The 14,701-nt window shown below is 41.1% G+C and overlaps 1 protein-coding gene across 1 annotated transcript in view; it reads right to left on the bottom strand.

Moving 5' to 3' along the window:
* The window catches only part of ARMC2 (armadillo repeat containing 2), a 101,742-nt gene that overhangs the window by 21,734 nt on the left and 65,307 nt on the right, over nucleotides 1-14,701 (bottom strand). Inside the window, exon 12 of the mRNA XM_045798426.2 lies at nucleotides 11,049-11,148. Within this exon, the coding sequence (XP_045654382.2) occupies nucleotides 11,049-11,148 (100 nt within the window). The remainder of the gene's footprint in view (nucleotides 1-11,048; nucleotides 11,149-14,701) is intronic.

Here is a 14,701-nt window from a genome sequence, read left to right as displayed (position 1 = left end):
CATTATAACACCCGTCACCTCACATAAAACCAGTGGTTACTTCACATAATTCCTAATAGCAGAGGCTCCTCCCTGGGTTCTGGAAGGAAAGCACGCCTCCACCCTGGCCACACCCAACAGAAAAGCAGGACGTTTTCCAAACAGGACAGAGGGTGTTTCTGAGAATTAGGTTCCTCGAAGGATATTCCATTTTATATTATCTAAGCCGAGGAACAGGAGCTTTTTGCATCAACTTTGGTGTATGATTTCTGATTAAAGGCATGCCACATGAGTTCTACCTCTGAAAAATTAGTTAACAGTCAGCCATGATGGTAGCAGCAGCAGCCATGAACACACAGCGTTTGTGATGTGCTAGGCACTGTTCCAAGCATTTATTTTTTTTATTTTTTATTTTTTTAAAGATTTTATTTATTTATTCAGCAGAGATAGAGACAGCCAGCGAGAGAGGGAACACAAGCAGGGGGAGTGGGAGAGGAAGAAGCAGGCTCATAGCAGAAGAGCCTGATGTGGGACTCGATCCCAGAACGCCAGGATCACGCCCTGAGCCGAAGGCAGACGCTTAACCGCTGTGCCACCCAGGCGCCCCATGTTCCAAGCATTTAGATACACAAATGAATTCACTTAAAGTGATAACTTGTAGTCCTTTCATCTGAACACAGCTGTTCCCAAGCTCTACAATCCAGGTGGTCACCTCCCTCCTGCACTTGACAGTAGCCCCGTCGACGTTTCTGGACTTGACACTGTTCCCCGGATAGTGCGCCTCTCCCATCTCCTCAGAAGCACGGTAAGCAAAACGGGGAAGACATTCTATGTGATTCTGAATGACTTCTTAACAAATTTAAAAAGGAGTTGTATTCTTTTTCCTAAGTCCTATCAGGCTACTCAGTTTACCCCGTAAAATGTCACAGCTGTCTTTGGAAGGATGCTGGACTATTTCTTCTCCCTTCTCCCTCTTCCCAGGCCTTGCTACTTCACCTCTGCCTCCCTGTGTTTGTTCTCCTCCTTCGTAGAACCAGCAGGTGTCTCGGGCCCCGTGCCATCTCTGCCCATCATTGCTGACTTGCCAGGAGTATTCAGACCACATCATCCCAGGCTGGAGAAAAAGGCAGCTTTCCGTAGAGATCACTGTCCTTCCAAATTCAAAGGAACTCTGTCCACTGTCACCTGTGGTCTAATCTGGGGGAGACTAAGTCCTGCTTTTCTCCTTTGAAAAATTCCCTCAGCCCCTTCAACTTCTAAAATTCTTTGATTGTAGTATCTGTGTGGATCCTAACATGGCACAGATTATCGAGCCCCGCGTGGGAAGGAGAAACTCTAGACTTCAGGGCAGGAAGAGTTAACGCTGCCACCATACCTCTTTCCCTGCCTTCAGATGGAAAAAGGAGGGGGTGGTTCCTGGCAGCCATGCTGCCAACTGAAGGATGGCATGCGAGATCGACAAATGGGGATGGCAGATTGCGCGGCTCACGGCACCAAGCTTCCAGCAACTGCTATGCTCACTGTGTCTGTCCTCTTTCTCAGGGTTGGCTAAGGCAGCTTTTCATCCCCCGCACCCCACCTTTCTCAAATGTATTCTCTGTAAATCTAGGGAACATGGACTAGGCCAAAATAGAAGCAGTCTCCCAGGAAGCTGGCAGAGGTGGTGCTTGTCTTGACTCATCTGGAATCCTGAGAGCACCAGTGGAGCAAGAGGGCCGCGCGATGCCGCTTGGCTGGCCATGGGTGGTCCGCACTGTGCAGAGGACTGCCTCGGACAGTGTCATAGAGAGGTAATGTATTGTCCCACAACCCAGTCCTTCTCAAGCCCACAGAGTGCCACTTCATTAAATAGTCTATAAAGATGTGAAAAATTAGACAAAGGCCAAAATTATCAATTTGTAGAGTCCACGGATTGAATCCACGGCAGAAAATCATTGTATCGGTATACAAGTCTCCTTCGAGGTACAGGTTCTTTCCCTGATTCTCAGACAGTATCTGAGAACCACCTACAAATCAACCCTGAACTTTTAGAGCATTTTTATTCAATTTAACCCAAGGTTGCAGATTCACACCACAGCTAGGGATTTTGAAACGGCAAAATGAAGATGAATCAGGAGAGAGGATTTTTTGTTTAAAGAAAGCAGTCTAGTGTAACCAGTTCCTACGGACTTTCTCATTTTGCATAAAAATGGAATGGGCCCAGCGACAGCTAGGGCCAGCCAGGGCTCAGACCAACAGGTACGCCTACTGCAAGATGCCCAACCTCCAGTGTGCCTTCCAGTCACTGCCTGCGGGGTATTCTCTTTAGTTTCGAGTATGTCGTGTCCTCGCAAGCACGAACGGGGCTCAGCCTTGATGGGCCCTGCGCTGCTGTAAATGAAATTGCTTTAACTGGCACGAAGCATGGAGCCGACGCGGCTGAGCCGCTGGCAAGCTCCAGCAGCAGCGGGTGTTGGTGTGAGAGAGACTGGCCTCACGTCGGCAAAGGAGGCTTTCCTTCTACTCAGAGACGTGGGGACTCAGGCTTCACGGAGCTTGCCGAGCCCAAAGTCCAATCCCGGTGAGAAGGGGCAGGACTGGGACCATCTGTGCTTACAGACAATTCCCAAACTCCTTCAGCCCCTCTCCTCCTACCCCGTCCCCCTCACCTGTCCGATCCCCCAGACTTGGCCCCACAGGCATCTGTGATTCCTCACTCCCCTCATCAACCAGTTGCGGAGTTCCCTTTGCTCTGCCGTCTCAAAGCCTTCCCCTACCCCTCCCTCCCATGCCTGCTCCAGAGGCCTGGCTGTAGGCTCCTGCCACAGACCCTTGATGGACTCCCCCCTCTGTGATCGACGTTAACACCGCTTCCTGAAGCTCAGCTCAAACACATCCACTGCCTAGTAAATGTCAAAGCCAGTGTCCGATGCCCCGTCCAGCCCGTGTGACCAGTTTCGCATGACCTCACATGATTACTCCTGCCCACAGTCAGCCAAAGCGAACACGGTCCTCCTCGAGGCCCACACCCTTCCCACCGGGCCTTAAAATAACTGGTGTGCATAATGTCGACCATAGGGAAGGAACATATCAAACTATCACAGAAAGAATAAACCACATTCAGCAGACTCCACTTACTTAGGAGAGAACTATTTGATTGAGTAAAGAAAAACATTTTAGAAAGATTTTCAAGATGCCCCATTTAAAATTTGGGTAGAAACGTCTTATGCAGAGTGGATCTGAGAGCTGAATCGGGATCTGTAATTTGCAACACGTACCCAACTTCCCACCCTCGAACGACACCTCAACATTGGTCGAACGTATAGGTGGCTTGAAGAACAGATCAGTTTTACCCATGTGGAAGTCAGACTGCACTACCGCAAAAATGCTCATTAACCTTAGGGTCCTGAAAGTGGGTCAACAGTTTGCAGAAGTGCCGAACCATGCAAGAAGACGGGAGAATCTAAGATACTGGAGGCTGAAAACCCAGAATCTAAGTGGAAGGTCATTTAAAAACCAGAAGAGACTACACTCGATGCCTCATCTATCCGTTCTGCCAGCGGCCATCCATTGAGCACCAACTGCGTGCCTCTGGATGTGGCCGTCACGCCAAAGCACCAGGCAAGGCTAGAATTTCACTGTGCTCTGTTCTTTTTTAAGTCCACAGACATAAATCAGGCGTTCGGGTTCCGTACTGAGCAGAGGAAGAGCCAGTTCCACAAGGGCAAAGCAGCAGGCGCTGGAAAGGATGAACGAGCTGAGGGCTTATTGTGCTGCCCGCCCGGTCAGGGGTGCAGACCAAGGCCAAGGCTGAAAAAAGGAGCAAGCTCAGCCAAATACTAGCAGTACCCACTGGGAATGTGCCTGCGGAGGGGCTGGGAAGAGAGCCACAGGGCACGCTCCTGCCAGGCAGGAGGCAGAGGGCAAGCTGGGAGCCAAGTTGCCATATAAAGGCTCCAGGGGAAGGGGTGGAGGTGCCTTCCTAACCAATCCGCACCAGCCCCGCACCAGATGGAGGGGAGAGAGGGGTCACATTCCCTCTGGACTGTCACACAGCTAGAAAGAAGGCAGACGTTTGTGCTTTCAGCCCACACTCTTCAGACATTCCAGGTCTCGCTGTCGACACGACGATTTCTAAGCATTCCAAATCAGACGGTGCCCACTGTGCGTACATGGCCAAACATGATCGCTTACCCGAACAGGCGTCTAAATGGAATGAGGGAGGCATGACTTTGAAAACAGCACAAGCAAGGACACGTCGGGCGATTCCCAGACAGTGTCTGCGAATGCTCTGCTGATGGTCTCGCCTCTGGAAGTTCTGTTTTAAAAAAAAAACAAGAAACTGACCATATCTAAAAATGGGGAGGGTTAGCAGGCAGCTGCTCAATGGGTTCAAGTGATGGGAATGTAGATAAAGGTGGATCTTTTTGGACCAGGACCTTTGTAAAATATTGCCCATCTTACAAAGCTTATTTGAGGCATTTCACCGGATCTCCTGCCCAACAGATATTTACAGAAGAAATGGGGAAAAGCCCTTCATGTTCTTCCAGAAAACAAACCCAAACATATTTTGCGGAGATGCTAAATGCAGCCACGCTGACGTCAGAGGCACCTCCTAAGGCAGGCCCTGATTTGCAAGGATGATATCGACCCTGCTCATTCCTGCATTACGAGGCCCATCTGTTTGTACATTTGGTTTGTACCAAATGTAGTTTACACCATAAAGCATACAATATGTGCACATTTCTTAAATGAAATTTGTCATTTGATTGAATTTTGGTTAGCATTTGTAATAGACGCTCTGCCTAACGCTAAGGTTTAGCTTTCCAACTGCATCAAGCTGACCGAGATGTTGTGTTTTGGTGTGTGTGTGTGTGTGTGAACTGGAGTTATTAGTTGTACCATGGATCTTGGACCAATTAACCTCCTTAGACATAAGCCAAAGAAGTTTCCCTTGTTCTCCCTGAGGAAGTCCTGGGAGGACTGTAAGAGCTGGGAGGAGTGGATTCCTTTTCTCTGAGACTGTTGATAAACCAGGAACCCTGGCTGGGACCACAAGCACCAGCCACAAACAGGCCCACCTCACTGCAGGGCTGTGTGCAAAGAGGGCTGGAGCCAACTGGGCCATTGTTTGTATATGCACTAATCTTCCTCAAATGTATCTGTTGCAAACTTACCAAGTTCAGATATGGGTCTACACTGAACTTCCCCAAAGCAGCACATCGGCAGGAATATTTGGTGATTACTTGAATAAAATTTGGGGGTGATTTCACAAACTACAAATCAACAACTCATGGTTTATCTAGTTACTTCAGGTTGAGGCCATTCTGAGGGCCCTGCAGTAGAAAGCCTGAACTTGCTTCTCCCAAGTGGTTCCTTCCAACCAGCGCCTGAAGCCTCACCAATGTGAACGCTGTGTTATAAAGCATTATCAATGTTATCACTGGGTGTGGCCCCATGACTCCTTTTTTGTTTGTTTTCTTTTATCCAGGACTAGTCAATTGTTTTAACATAAGTCTGGTGGAAAAAAATTCATGGAAGAGTCTAATAAGCCCTCTCATTTTCTCTAGCTAAGAAAACCTTTAGTTCTTGGTGCAAAAAGCAAAAGGCATGGTTGTCACCGCTCGGGTTGTCACTGCTTGCTGGGGAAACCTACACCAACACCTGCTTTGTCTTGCTAGTTTGGCTCCACTTTGGAAGGGAGATTCACTGTCAGCCACAGGCCTGCAGAGAAAGACTGACCCTGTGTGGCTGACTGGATTCATCACTTCAAAATCTCGAGATTTTATAGAAATCCTCCGCAGTCAATGTTGGAGAAAATTATTTTAAGGAACCACCTGAAGGATTTATACCACAGGGTCCCAAAGCTGCTATGCATTTCGATCACTTGAGGAGCCCCTAAAAAGAGGTTCTTGGACCCCATTCCAGACCAGAATCAGCATCTCCAAAGGTGGGGCCTGAGAACCTGTATTTTTAAAGCTCCCCAGGTGATTCTGATGACCAGCCAAGTTCAGGCGCTACTACTGATTTAAATCAAGAAAGAATCGGAAATCTCCCCACTTTAAGACCTACTGTCTGTTTACCCGTTCTTACGTTCTTACGTGCAGCAGCCAGAGCTTACCTCAACACGAGTATGAGTAATGTAAAAGAGTGGGGGAGGGGAATTCTTTTTTTTTTTTTTTACTTTTGGCATTTTCTCATATAATTCCTTCCTTCCTTCCTTCCTTCCTTCCTTCCTTCCTTCCTTCCTTCCTTCTTTTCCTCCTTCCTCCCTCCCTCCCTCCCTTTTTTCTTCCTTCCTTCCTTCCTTCCTTCCTTCCTTCCTTCCTTCCTTCCTTTCTTTCTTTCTTTCTTTTTCCCTTCAGTGGGAAAAACAGCAGATAAGAGAGGAAATATTCTACTCCTCCCTGCAGCTGTCAGCCCTGGCACTATGGAAGTGACAGGCACAGTTTCCTGTGACGTGCCTCACCAGCTTGATAAAATCACTAAAGAGGAGTGTGTAGGGGTTTTCCTTTTTCCTTCCTTTTCTTTTTTATTTTTTTTTGAGGTTTTTGTTTCTGTATTCTTTGAAAATATGCTTAGCCATGAACATGATTTGATTTAAAAATGAATCTCAGAAAAATGAAATCTCTGCTGATTCCCAGTGTAGCCCTCAAGACTTTTAAGACAAAGTTCATACTGACCTCTCAGAACAAAGATAAGGTACAGAGACTCTTTCTGCCTGTTTAATCACTTGGTGATAGCTATGTATATAGAGAGAGACTACCAATCTTCCAAAGTATACATGTCTACAACCCAACTTAGTCTTGGATTTTTAGAAACAAAAATAATTATAGGAAGTAATAATTCTATAAATTGCTGGAGGGTTGGTGGGTTTTCCAAAGATTAGTTCAAAGCCTCAACATCCAAATAAATCTCAGGTGTAGCAGTTTTTAGCCACTGCAGATTAATACACTCCCAGCAGAACATGCATGGTGTGGGATTTCTGGATTTACTTTTATTTCTAAAAGAGAGGAAATACAAGTCATATTCAGCTGGCCACTTGGGAACATGAACCTAAGATGCTATGCTGATCTGAAGTAATTTAAAATCCACTACTTCTGTTTTACTCTTGTGTAGGGCAGTTCACCAATGTGAAAAATGTGGGGAAAAAATATTATCATTTCCTCCTCCAAACTAGGAAAAAGAAAGTAAATACTTAAGGAAGAAGTATTAAGATACTAGAAGAAATATTTTATAATGCTTTACAGATTCCAAAGCATTTCAAATACTCAAAATTCATTCTTTCAGCACTCTATCACGCGTCTCCTACGCCAAGCATCATCTCAGGTTTATCAAAACAAGGCCCGTGTCCTTCAGGAATTCCCAGGAGTGGGTGAGGCAGCTATACAAAAAAATGACCATTTGGAGAATCATGAAAGAAATATTTACAAAGATCTATGGAGTATGGAGCTTTTGGTTAATGATTTTAGGAAGTAGTTGGGACACATAACTACTTCTTGTAGCCTGAACAATTTCCCTGCTCTTCTAAAATATTTTGGTCTTGAGGAAAATATAAAGTATGTATCCATTTTTCTTACTAGAAAAAAATCAGAGATGGTCCAAAACTGTAACATTTCATTCTTTAGGATAAGTAAAACACAGCATAGAGTCAAAGTATAATTTTTGAAGAGTTAACAACATGACTGTCATACAGATATAAAATTAACACATTAAAAAAATTACTTATCTCATTAATGAGGGAGCCAATACAATGGTTAAGTTGGCTCCAAGAACAATCAAAGAATTGGGGGTTTACAAGCATTAAAAAAGAATGTTAGATTACTAGGTTAGATACACACCTGGCTAATAACCTACAGGGTCATAAAACCATAACTTTTGAGGTTGTCTTGTCTACCAGAGAAAAATCTACAAATTAATGTGTAACTTTATAGTGCCTGGGTTCTAATCAAATAGTAAATAGCAAGTTTAAACAAAGATACATTCTCCAGGAGAATTAAGCCCTGCCTATTAAACATTTCCCCAGCATGACTTTGTCAGGACATGCAGCCTCCCAGCCCAACATCTTATTTCTAAGTTTTGGATACTTTTTCTCAATTATAGTGAAGTGGTTAAGGTTAGGGATATTCTACTTGGGTCCTTAGCTCTGGGTATACTAGCTGGGTGTACTGGCTATGTTTAAATCTTTAAAATCATGCGCGGATGCGAGAGGAATTGAGGGTCTTGAAAGGCTCCACAGAGGAGGGGACAGGAGAGCTACATCTTGTAATATTAATTGGCCCTTCAAGATGAGAAGTGACAAGGGATAATTCATCAAAGAGTCCCCTCAGGTCCACTCACTAAGAGTCTATTCATATTCAATTTTATTTAAGACTTTTTTAGGTGATACTTTTAACAAGTTTTATTATGCGTTTCCCCTCCTAATTGTAAGCAAATAATCACAAAGGGTAAGTGAAGATTACCAAAGGCAGAGTTAACAATCAATAGAAAGGAAAGAGAATGAAATCTACAAAAAGAAGACACAGACATTTAAAGAATCAGACCTGTGCTCCCAGGAAGGGGCAAATAGCCTCTAGAGCAGTAATTAATGCTTGTAATATTGACCTTCGGCATCAAGAAGAGGTTAAATAATTTTTAGTATCTTTAAGAAGGCAAGGAAATATGTAATATATCTGAATATGATTTTTACTACAATGATAAAAATAATTTCATAAGTTAAGCATTTCGTTGATGGTTCTGGAAACAACATGTGCTATACATAGTCTGCAAGGAGCTCTGAACACAAAATTATCATATGGATCAACAGAAAAATACGGCTTTGAAACACCAATTTTGCTTTACAAATAACTATTGGTCCAAAGTGAAAAGTAGTTCACCAAGAGGCATGGTAAAATTTTATGCCAATTAAAGACAGTTAGTCCCTTGAACCAGAAAAAGCACACTCTTAACCGTGTTGACGTCTCAAGTGTCTCATATTGGCAAGATACCAGGATATTTGTCTACTTACTAAACATGGCCATCATCCGAGCTATAATCAGAAAAACAAACAGCTATTTACTAGTAATGCTACAAAACAATAGGACTATTTGTCAGTACTGAACTGGTGGGTTTTCTTCCTTTTTAAAAATACAGGTTATGACATAAATTGAAATCAAACTGTTAAACAGAAATGTTTTCTTTCACCCACATTTGAATATTCTAGTGCAAGCGAGGATGTCTTCTCCAGTTATAGTTATCTAAACCATCCATGATCGAAACACCAAACCAAAGAGAATAATGATGACAAAATGAAATTACAATAAAAGTCCATAAAATAACATTTCAAAATAATATCCATAGCTAAACTTTTTAAGTATAAGATCTAAAAGAATTCTTTTACTGCTATAGTAAAGTATCTTTTCTACCATTTAATTTTTTCCTTAAAAAAGAAAACCAGGAATAGGAGTGCCTAAGCTTTTCATCGGATTAACTCACTTGTCCAAAGATTATAGTTCAGATCATATATTGTACCAAGATCTAGATTAATAAATGCTTAATGGACACTTCAATTAATAGCAGATTAAGAATACTTTCAGGTAGATTACTCAAATCCATTCTTCCCCTGACATAGCAAATTCTTGTACCTTTAAATCTTTCAAAGTGTATAATTTAGAGAAAATACAAAATATGTAGGGGAAAGCATATGTAATCAAATACTCAGAATCAGAAACTCAAGTACATATTCGTAAATCACTGCTTAAAAGCTAAATAAAAACTTAACACTTTAAGCAAGGTTTTACCCTCTTTAAAATGTAGTAATGGTATAATATGAGCATAGAAACTTCTCTGTCATCTGTATAACCAAAAAAAGACTAGTAACCTTTTAATAAATTAGCTAATAATAGCATCAAATCTGACCAACTTAGTCATTCTCAGCGGAAGTACTTGGCTGGGTAAAAATAAGTTCAATGCTATTTGTGGCAAACAGGGATTATATTTTGAGGTGGTTTTGAGACGGCCAAGATAAACAAACACAAAGCTTTACATTAAAATGTTCTTAGTATACACATAAATTATTTGGTTTTAAACTTAGTATGTGATTCTGAAATTTTACCATATTTGAAATGAATATATATTGTGTTCATGTATAAAATGTCTCACTAAAGAGTTGATGTTACTTTAATCATTTATAAAGCTGAATACAAATAAACTGCATTTAATGAATATTCAAAAACTTATAATAAGACTTAATGTGTGTACTATTATGATTTTATTAAGGTGGAGTCACTTGTGACTACTTTCTTTTTTTAAACAGCTAGATATATACTTTTACCATATCCATTAAAACCAAATTATTTTCTTTCTAATACTTACCTTACTTTAGAAGAATTTCATCTTCTAAATACTAAAGTGTCAAAGAATTAGAGACTTTCAGGGCTAGAAGAATCTTTAGTGTATAGCCAGTATGGGGATCCCAAACTTAAGTTTGCATCAGAGGTCCCCGTGGTTCTCATTGACGTGCAGATGGCCAGTCCCCCTCAACCCATCTGACTCAGCGAGCCTGGGTGGGGCCTGGAAATAACCCCCATCCCACCCCAAGAGGATTGTCATGTAAGGGTCTATAAATCACTGGGAGGAACAACAGTGTGCACCCACCCTCTTCCCTAAACTGGCAATCTTACCACATCAACCATCCTATCGTAGCCATTTCTGCCTCAAACTACTCCCTCCTCAACGGGGAACTGGCTCCTTGGGGCCGCCCATTAACACATCAAATGGGAGCTTCTGATAGAAACTGGTATATTCATGGGGCCCCTGGGTGGCACAGCGGTTAAGCATCTGCCTTCGGCTCAGGGCGTGATCCTGGCGTTCTGGGATCGAGCCCCACATCAGGCTCCTCCGCTATGAGCCTGCTTCTTCCTCTCCCACTCCCCCTGCTTGTGTTCTCTCTCTCCCTGGCTGTCTCTATCTCTGTCAAATAAATAAATAAAAAATCTTTAAAAAAAAAAAAAAAGAAACTGGTATATTCAAAACATAAGGCCCCCTGACCTGAGCTTATACAAACACACCAGTGCAAAGACATTGAAGAATTAAATGCATGAAGCACTGACCTGTTTCTGCTGGTATTTGTTTATCAGTTTCAAAAACAAGGCGTAACATCTGGAATAGTTGGCCAAGGCTACACAGCAGTCATGGTAAGAAGTAAGTTTGCTGCAGAAATGCCAAATGGGAAAATAAAAATAAACTTCATTTTTTTTTTCTCAGAAAGTTCAAATACACATAGGGTTATTTTAAATGCAGATGTTCAAAGTGTTGGCCAGTGCCTGAAAAGGACTCTAGAAATACTCCACACACCAGTCCAGAGAAGTCACAGGAGGCTTGCTGTCTGCTCTAGACTCTGGGGGCACAGGGGGTTCGGGGGTGAGGTGGGGGGGTGGGGGGGGGGCTTTGAAAAAGAGAAACCTGAAGCCTCTAAGACACGTATATGGTGTAAATTTACACCATCCATGTTGTTCAGAAAACACAAACTAAGAAATTTATACAAATTCTGTTCGGATACCAACCACTGAATCCCTTGAGACCCCATCAGAAACAAATGCTAAACTGTTTGAATATACTAGGCTGGTAGTGATATACTAATATCAGGCCAACTGGACCTGAAAGCTAAAAGCCTTGAAAACAGCAAAATTTTGAAGGCATGCAAACAAGCAACCAACCAAAACCCACAAGGCAGTACTGACAAACCTATATCGAATTGGGAGATGTTCATAAATCTCTCATTAAGTGATAGATTAATAGGTAAAACATCATCAATATTGTAGAAACTTGACCAGGTACCAGGCCATTAACAAGTCTCAGTAAATTTTCAGAGAACTGGTGTCTTCCAGCTCACATTCTCTGGTCAAAGAACAATTAAGTTAGGAAATCAATGTAAGAATGCATATCTTAGGGGCGCCTGGGTGGCACAGCGGTTAAGTGTCTGCCTTCAGCTCAGGGCGTGATCCCGGCGTTATGGGATCGAGCCCCACATCAGGCTCCTCCGCTATGAGCCTGCTTCTTCCTCTCCCACTCCCCCTGCTTGTGTTCCCTCTCTCGCTGGCTGTCCCTATCTCTGTCAAATAAATAAATAAAATCTTTAAAAAAAAAAAAAAAGAATGCATATCTTAGAAAACATACTTTTGAAAACTTAAAAACATAACTTATGGGTCAAAGAAACATAAAAGTTTAAAAATAAAATACTGAGACCTGAATAACTAAAAATATCACAAATCAAAAATTTGTGGGATACAGCTAAAGCACCATTTAAAGAAAAATTTATAGTCTTCAGAAGGATTTTAAAAAAGGAATTGAATTTCTAACTAAAACAGAAGAAAAATATAATATATCCAAAGATAGTAGAAGAAAAGGGTTAATACAGATAAGAAGAGAAGGAATATAAGAGAAAACAAACCTACAATGGAATGGATCAATAAATCTGCTGGTTCTTTGCAAAAACTAATAAAATTGGCAAACTTTTGGCAAGACTGATTGAGAAAAAAGGAGAAACATCATAAGCAATCAAAATAAGGAGTGAAAATCAATATCAACGATGAAGAGGCAGTGTGACATAGTGGTGAAATTAAATGTATGGATTCCAGAGCCAGACCACCTGGTTTGAATTCCAACTGTATGATACTAAGAACAGTACTGAGCTTCTCCATGACTCAGTTTCTTTATACATAAAATGAAGACAATAATGATAATACTCACCTTTTAAAGTTGTTATAAGGAATAAATGAATTCATATTTGGAAAGTGTTCAGAACATTGCCAGGCACATAGTAGTCGCCATGTAAGTATTTGTTAAATAATATTAGTAAATACTATTAGTAAAATAATAAAAGGGGACATGATTTGACATGCAACAGATTTAAAGGATAATAAGAGAATATTTTGGAATGACTTTATATTGTTTGAAAACTTAGATAAAATGGGCAGATTCCTATAAAAACATAACTTTCGGAAACTAACCCAAGTACAAATAGGAAATATGGCTGGCTATACAACCATAGAAAGTGAATAAGTAGTCAGTGACAGTCCCACATTAATGGGAGCAGACACACACACCAGGATAAAATAGCTTCTCAAGGAAGTTCTACAAATTTTTTCAAGAAACAGGTAAGTTTAATTTTCACAAACTCTTCTAGAAAAGAGAAAAAGTGGGAATATTTCCTAACTCATTTTATGAGACCAGTATAAACTTGACACTAAAACCAGACAGGACAATATGAGAAAGGAAAAGTACAGGTTAATCTAGCTCACAGATGAAAAATCCTAACCAAAATATTAGTTAATTAAACTGAGCAATCTATAGTGACTTAACATGAGAAAATCTATTAATCTGCGATCTAGTATATTAATGAATTTTTAAAAATCCACATAATCAAAATAGATTCAGGGCAAGCATTCAAGAAAAGTAAACATCCATTAGTGTGAGAAAATTCTTCCTTAACCTTCTGAAGGATTATACAAAACCTACAATAAATACTATTTTTAATTGGTAAAACCACAAAAATATTTCCTTTAGAGTCAGGGGAAAGGCAGCAGGTCCAACACTCTTACAACTTCGTATGGGACATCCTGAGCAATGTGGCAAGGAAGACGTGGGGACGGCAGAAGAGTTGTAATAATTGGGGGGAAAAAAACACAAATTATTCTTATTTGCAGACAAATTGCGTAGAAAATCCAAGAGAATCTACAGACTAACACTTAGACCTAAGTCTCATCACGATTCCTGGATAAACATTAATAAGCAAACATCAATACTATTTACATAAACCAGCAACAACCTATTAGGAAGTATTTTATACACATATTTTATAGTTGGCATGTGCAACTATATTAGTTTCAGGTGTAAGACATAGTGATTCGACAACTCTATACATTATAACATGTTCACCATGATAAGTGTAGTCATCATCTGCCACCATACAAAGTTATTACAATATTATTGACTATATTCCCTATGCTGTACTTTTTTCCCCTGCGACTTATTTTATAAATAGAAGTTTGTACCTCTTAATCCCCTTAAAAAATATATTTAAAGATTGCATTCATAGTTGCAGCAAAAGCCATGAAGGAATAAATCTAACAAAATATGTGCAAAATCTTTTTGGAGAAAGTTATAAAATTTTATGGGAAGATATAAAAGAAAATGTCATGAATGTTTATCGATGGAAGACTCAGTATCATAAAGGTGTCAGTTCTCCCCACTTGCATCCCAACTGCTCTATATACTCAGTGTTATTCCATGAAACACCCTAAAGTTCCTACCAAGAATCCTTAGCTGATTCTCCAATTCTTGAGAAAGAGGGAAGAATTTGGATCTTAAAGGAGAAAGGGGGTGAGGGATCCATCTTATCTTATAGCAAGACTAATCTCTAACAGTAAAAACAGTGTGATACCGATCTGAGAATGGACCAGGATGCCCAGAAACAGACCTACGAGTATATGGAATCTTGTGTTTGACTACCCAGGCACTTAGAATTGGTGAGGGGAAAAATGGCCCTATTCAATAAAAGGTGCTGGGACAACTGACGATCCACATGGGAAAAAAATTAAATTGGATCCCTACATGCCACCAGATACAAAAACAAAATGTATGATTTTACAGTGCTTCAGAATGGGAGTGATAAGTACCCAGAATGAAGAGGCCAGACAGGAAAGTACCCTGCTGAAAAAAATCAGATCTGGACTCCCATCCTCATCCTGGGGTCCATTACCAA

The sequence above is a fragment of the Ursus americanus genome, chromosome 11 (genome assembly GCF_024610735.1).
Source record: "Ursus americanus isolate L20-20 chromosome 11, mUrsAme1.1.p, whole genome shotgun sequence".
Taxonomy (NCBI): domain Eukaryota; kingdom Metazoa; phylum Chordata; class Mammalia; order Carnivora; family Ursidae; genus Ursus; species Ursus americanus.
Note: the sequence above shows the minus strand (reverse complement) of the source record. Positions and strands in the feature narration are given on the sequence as shown.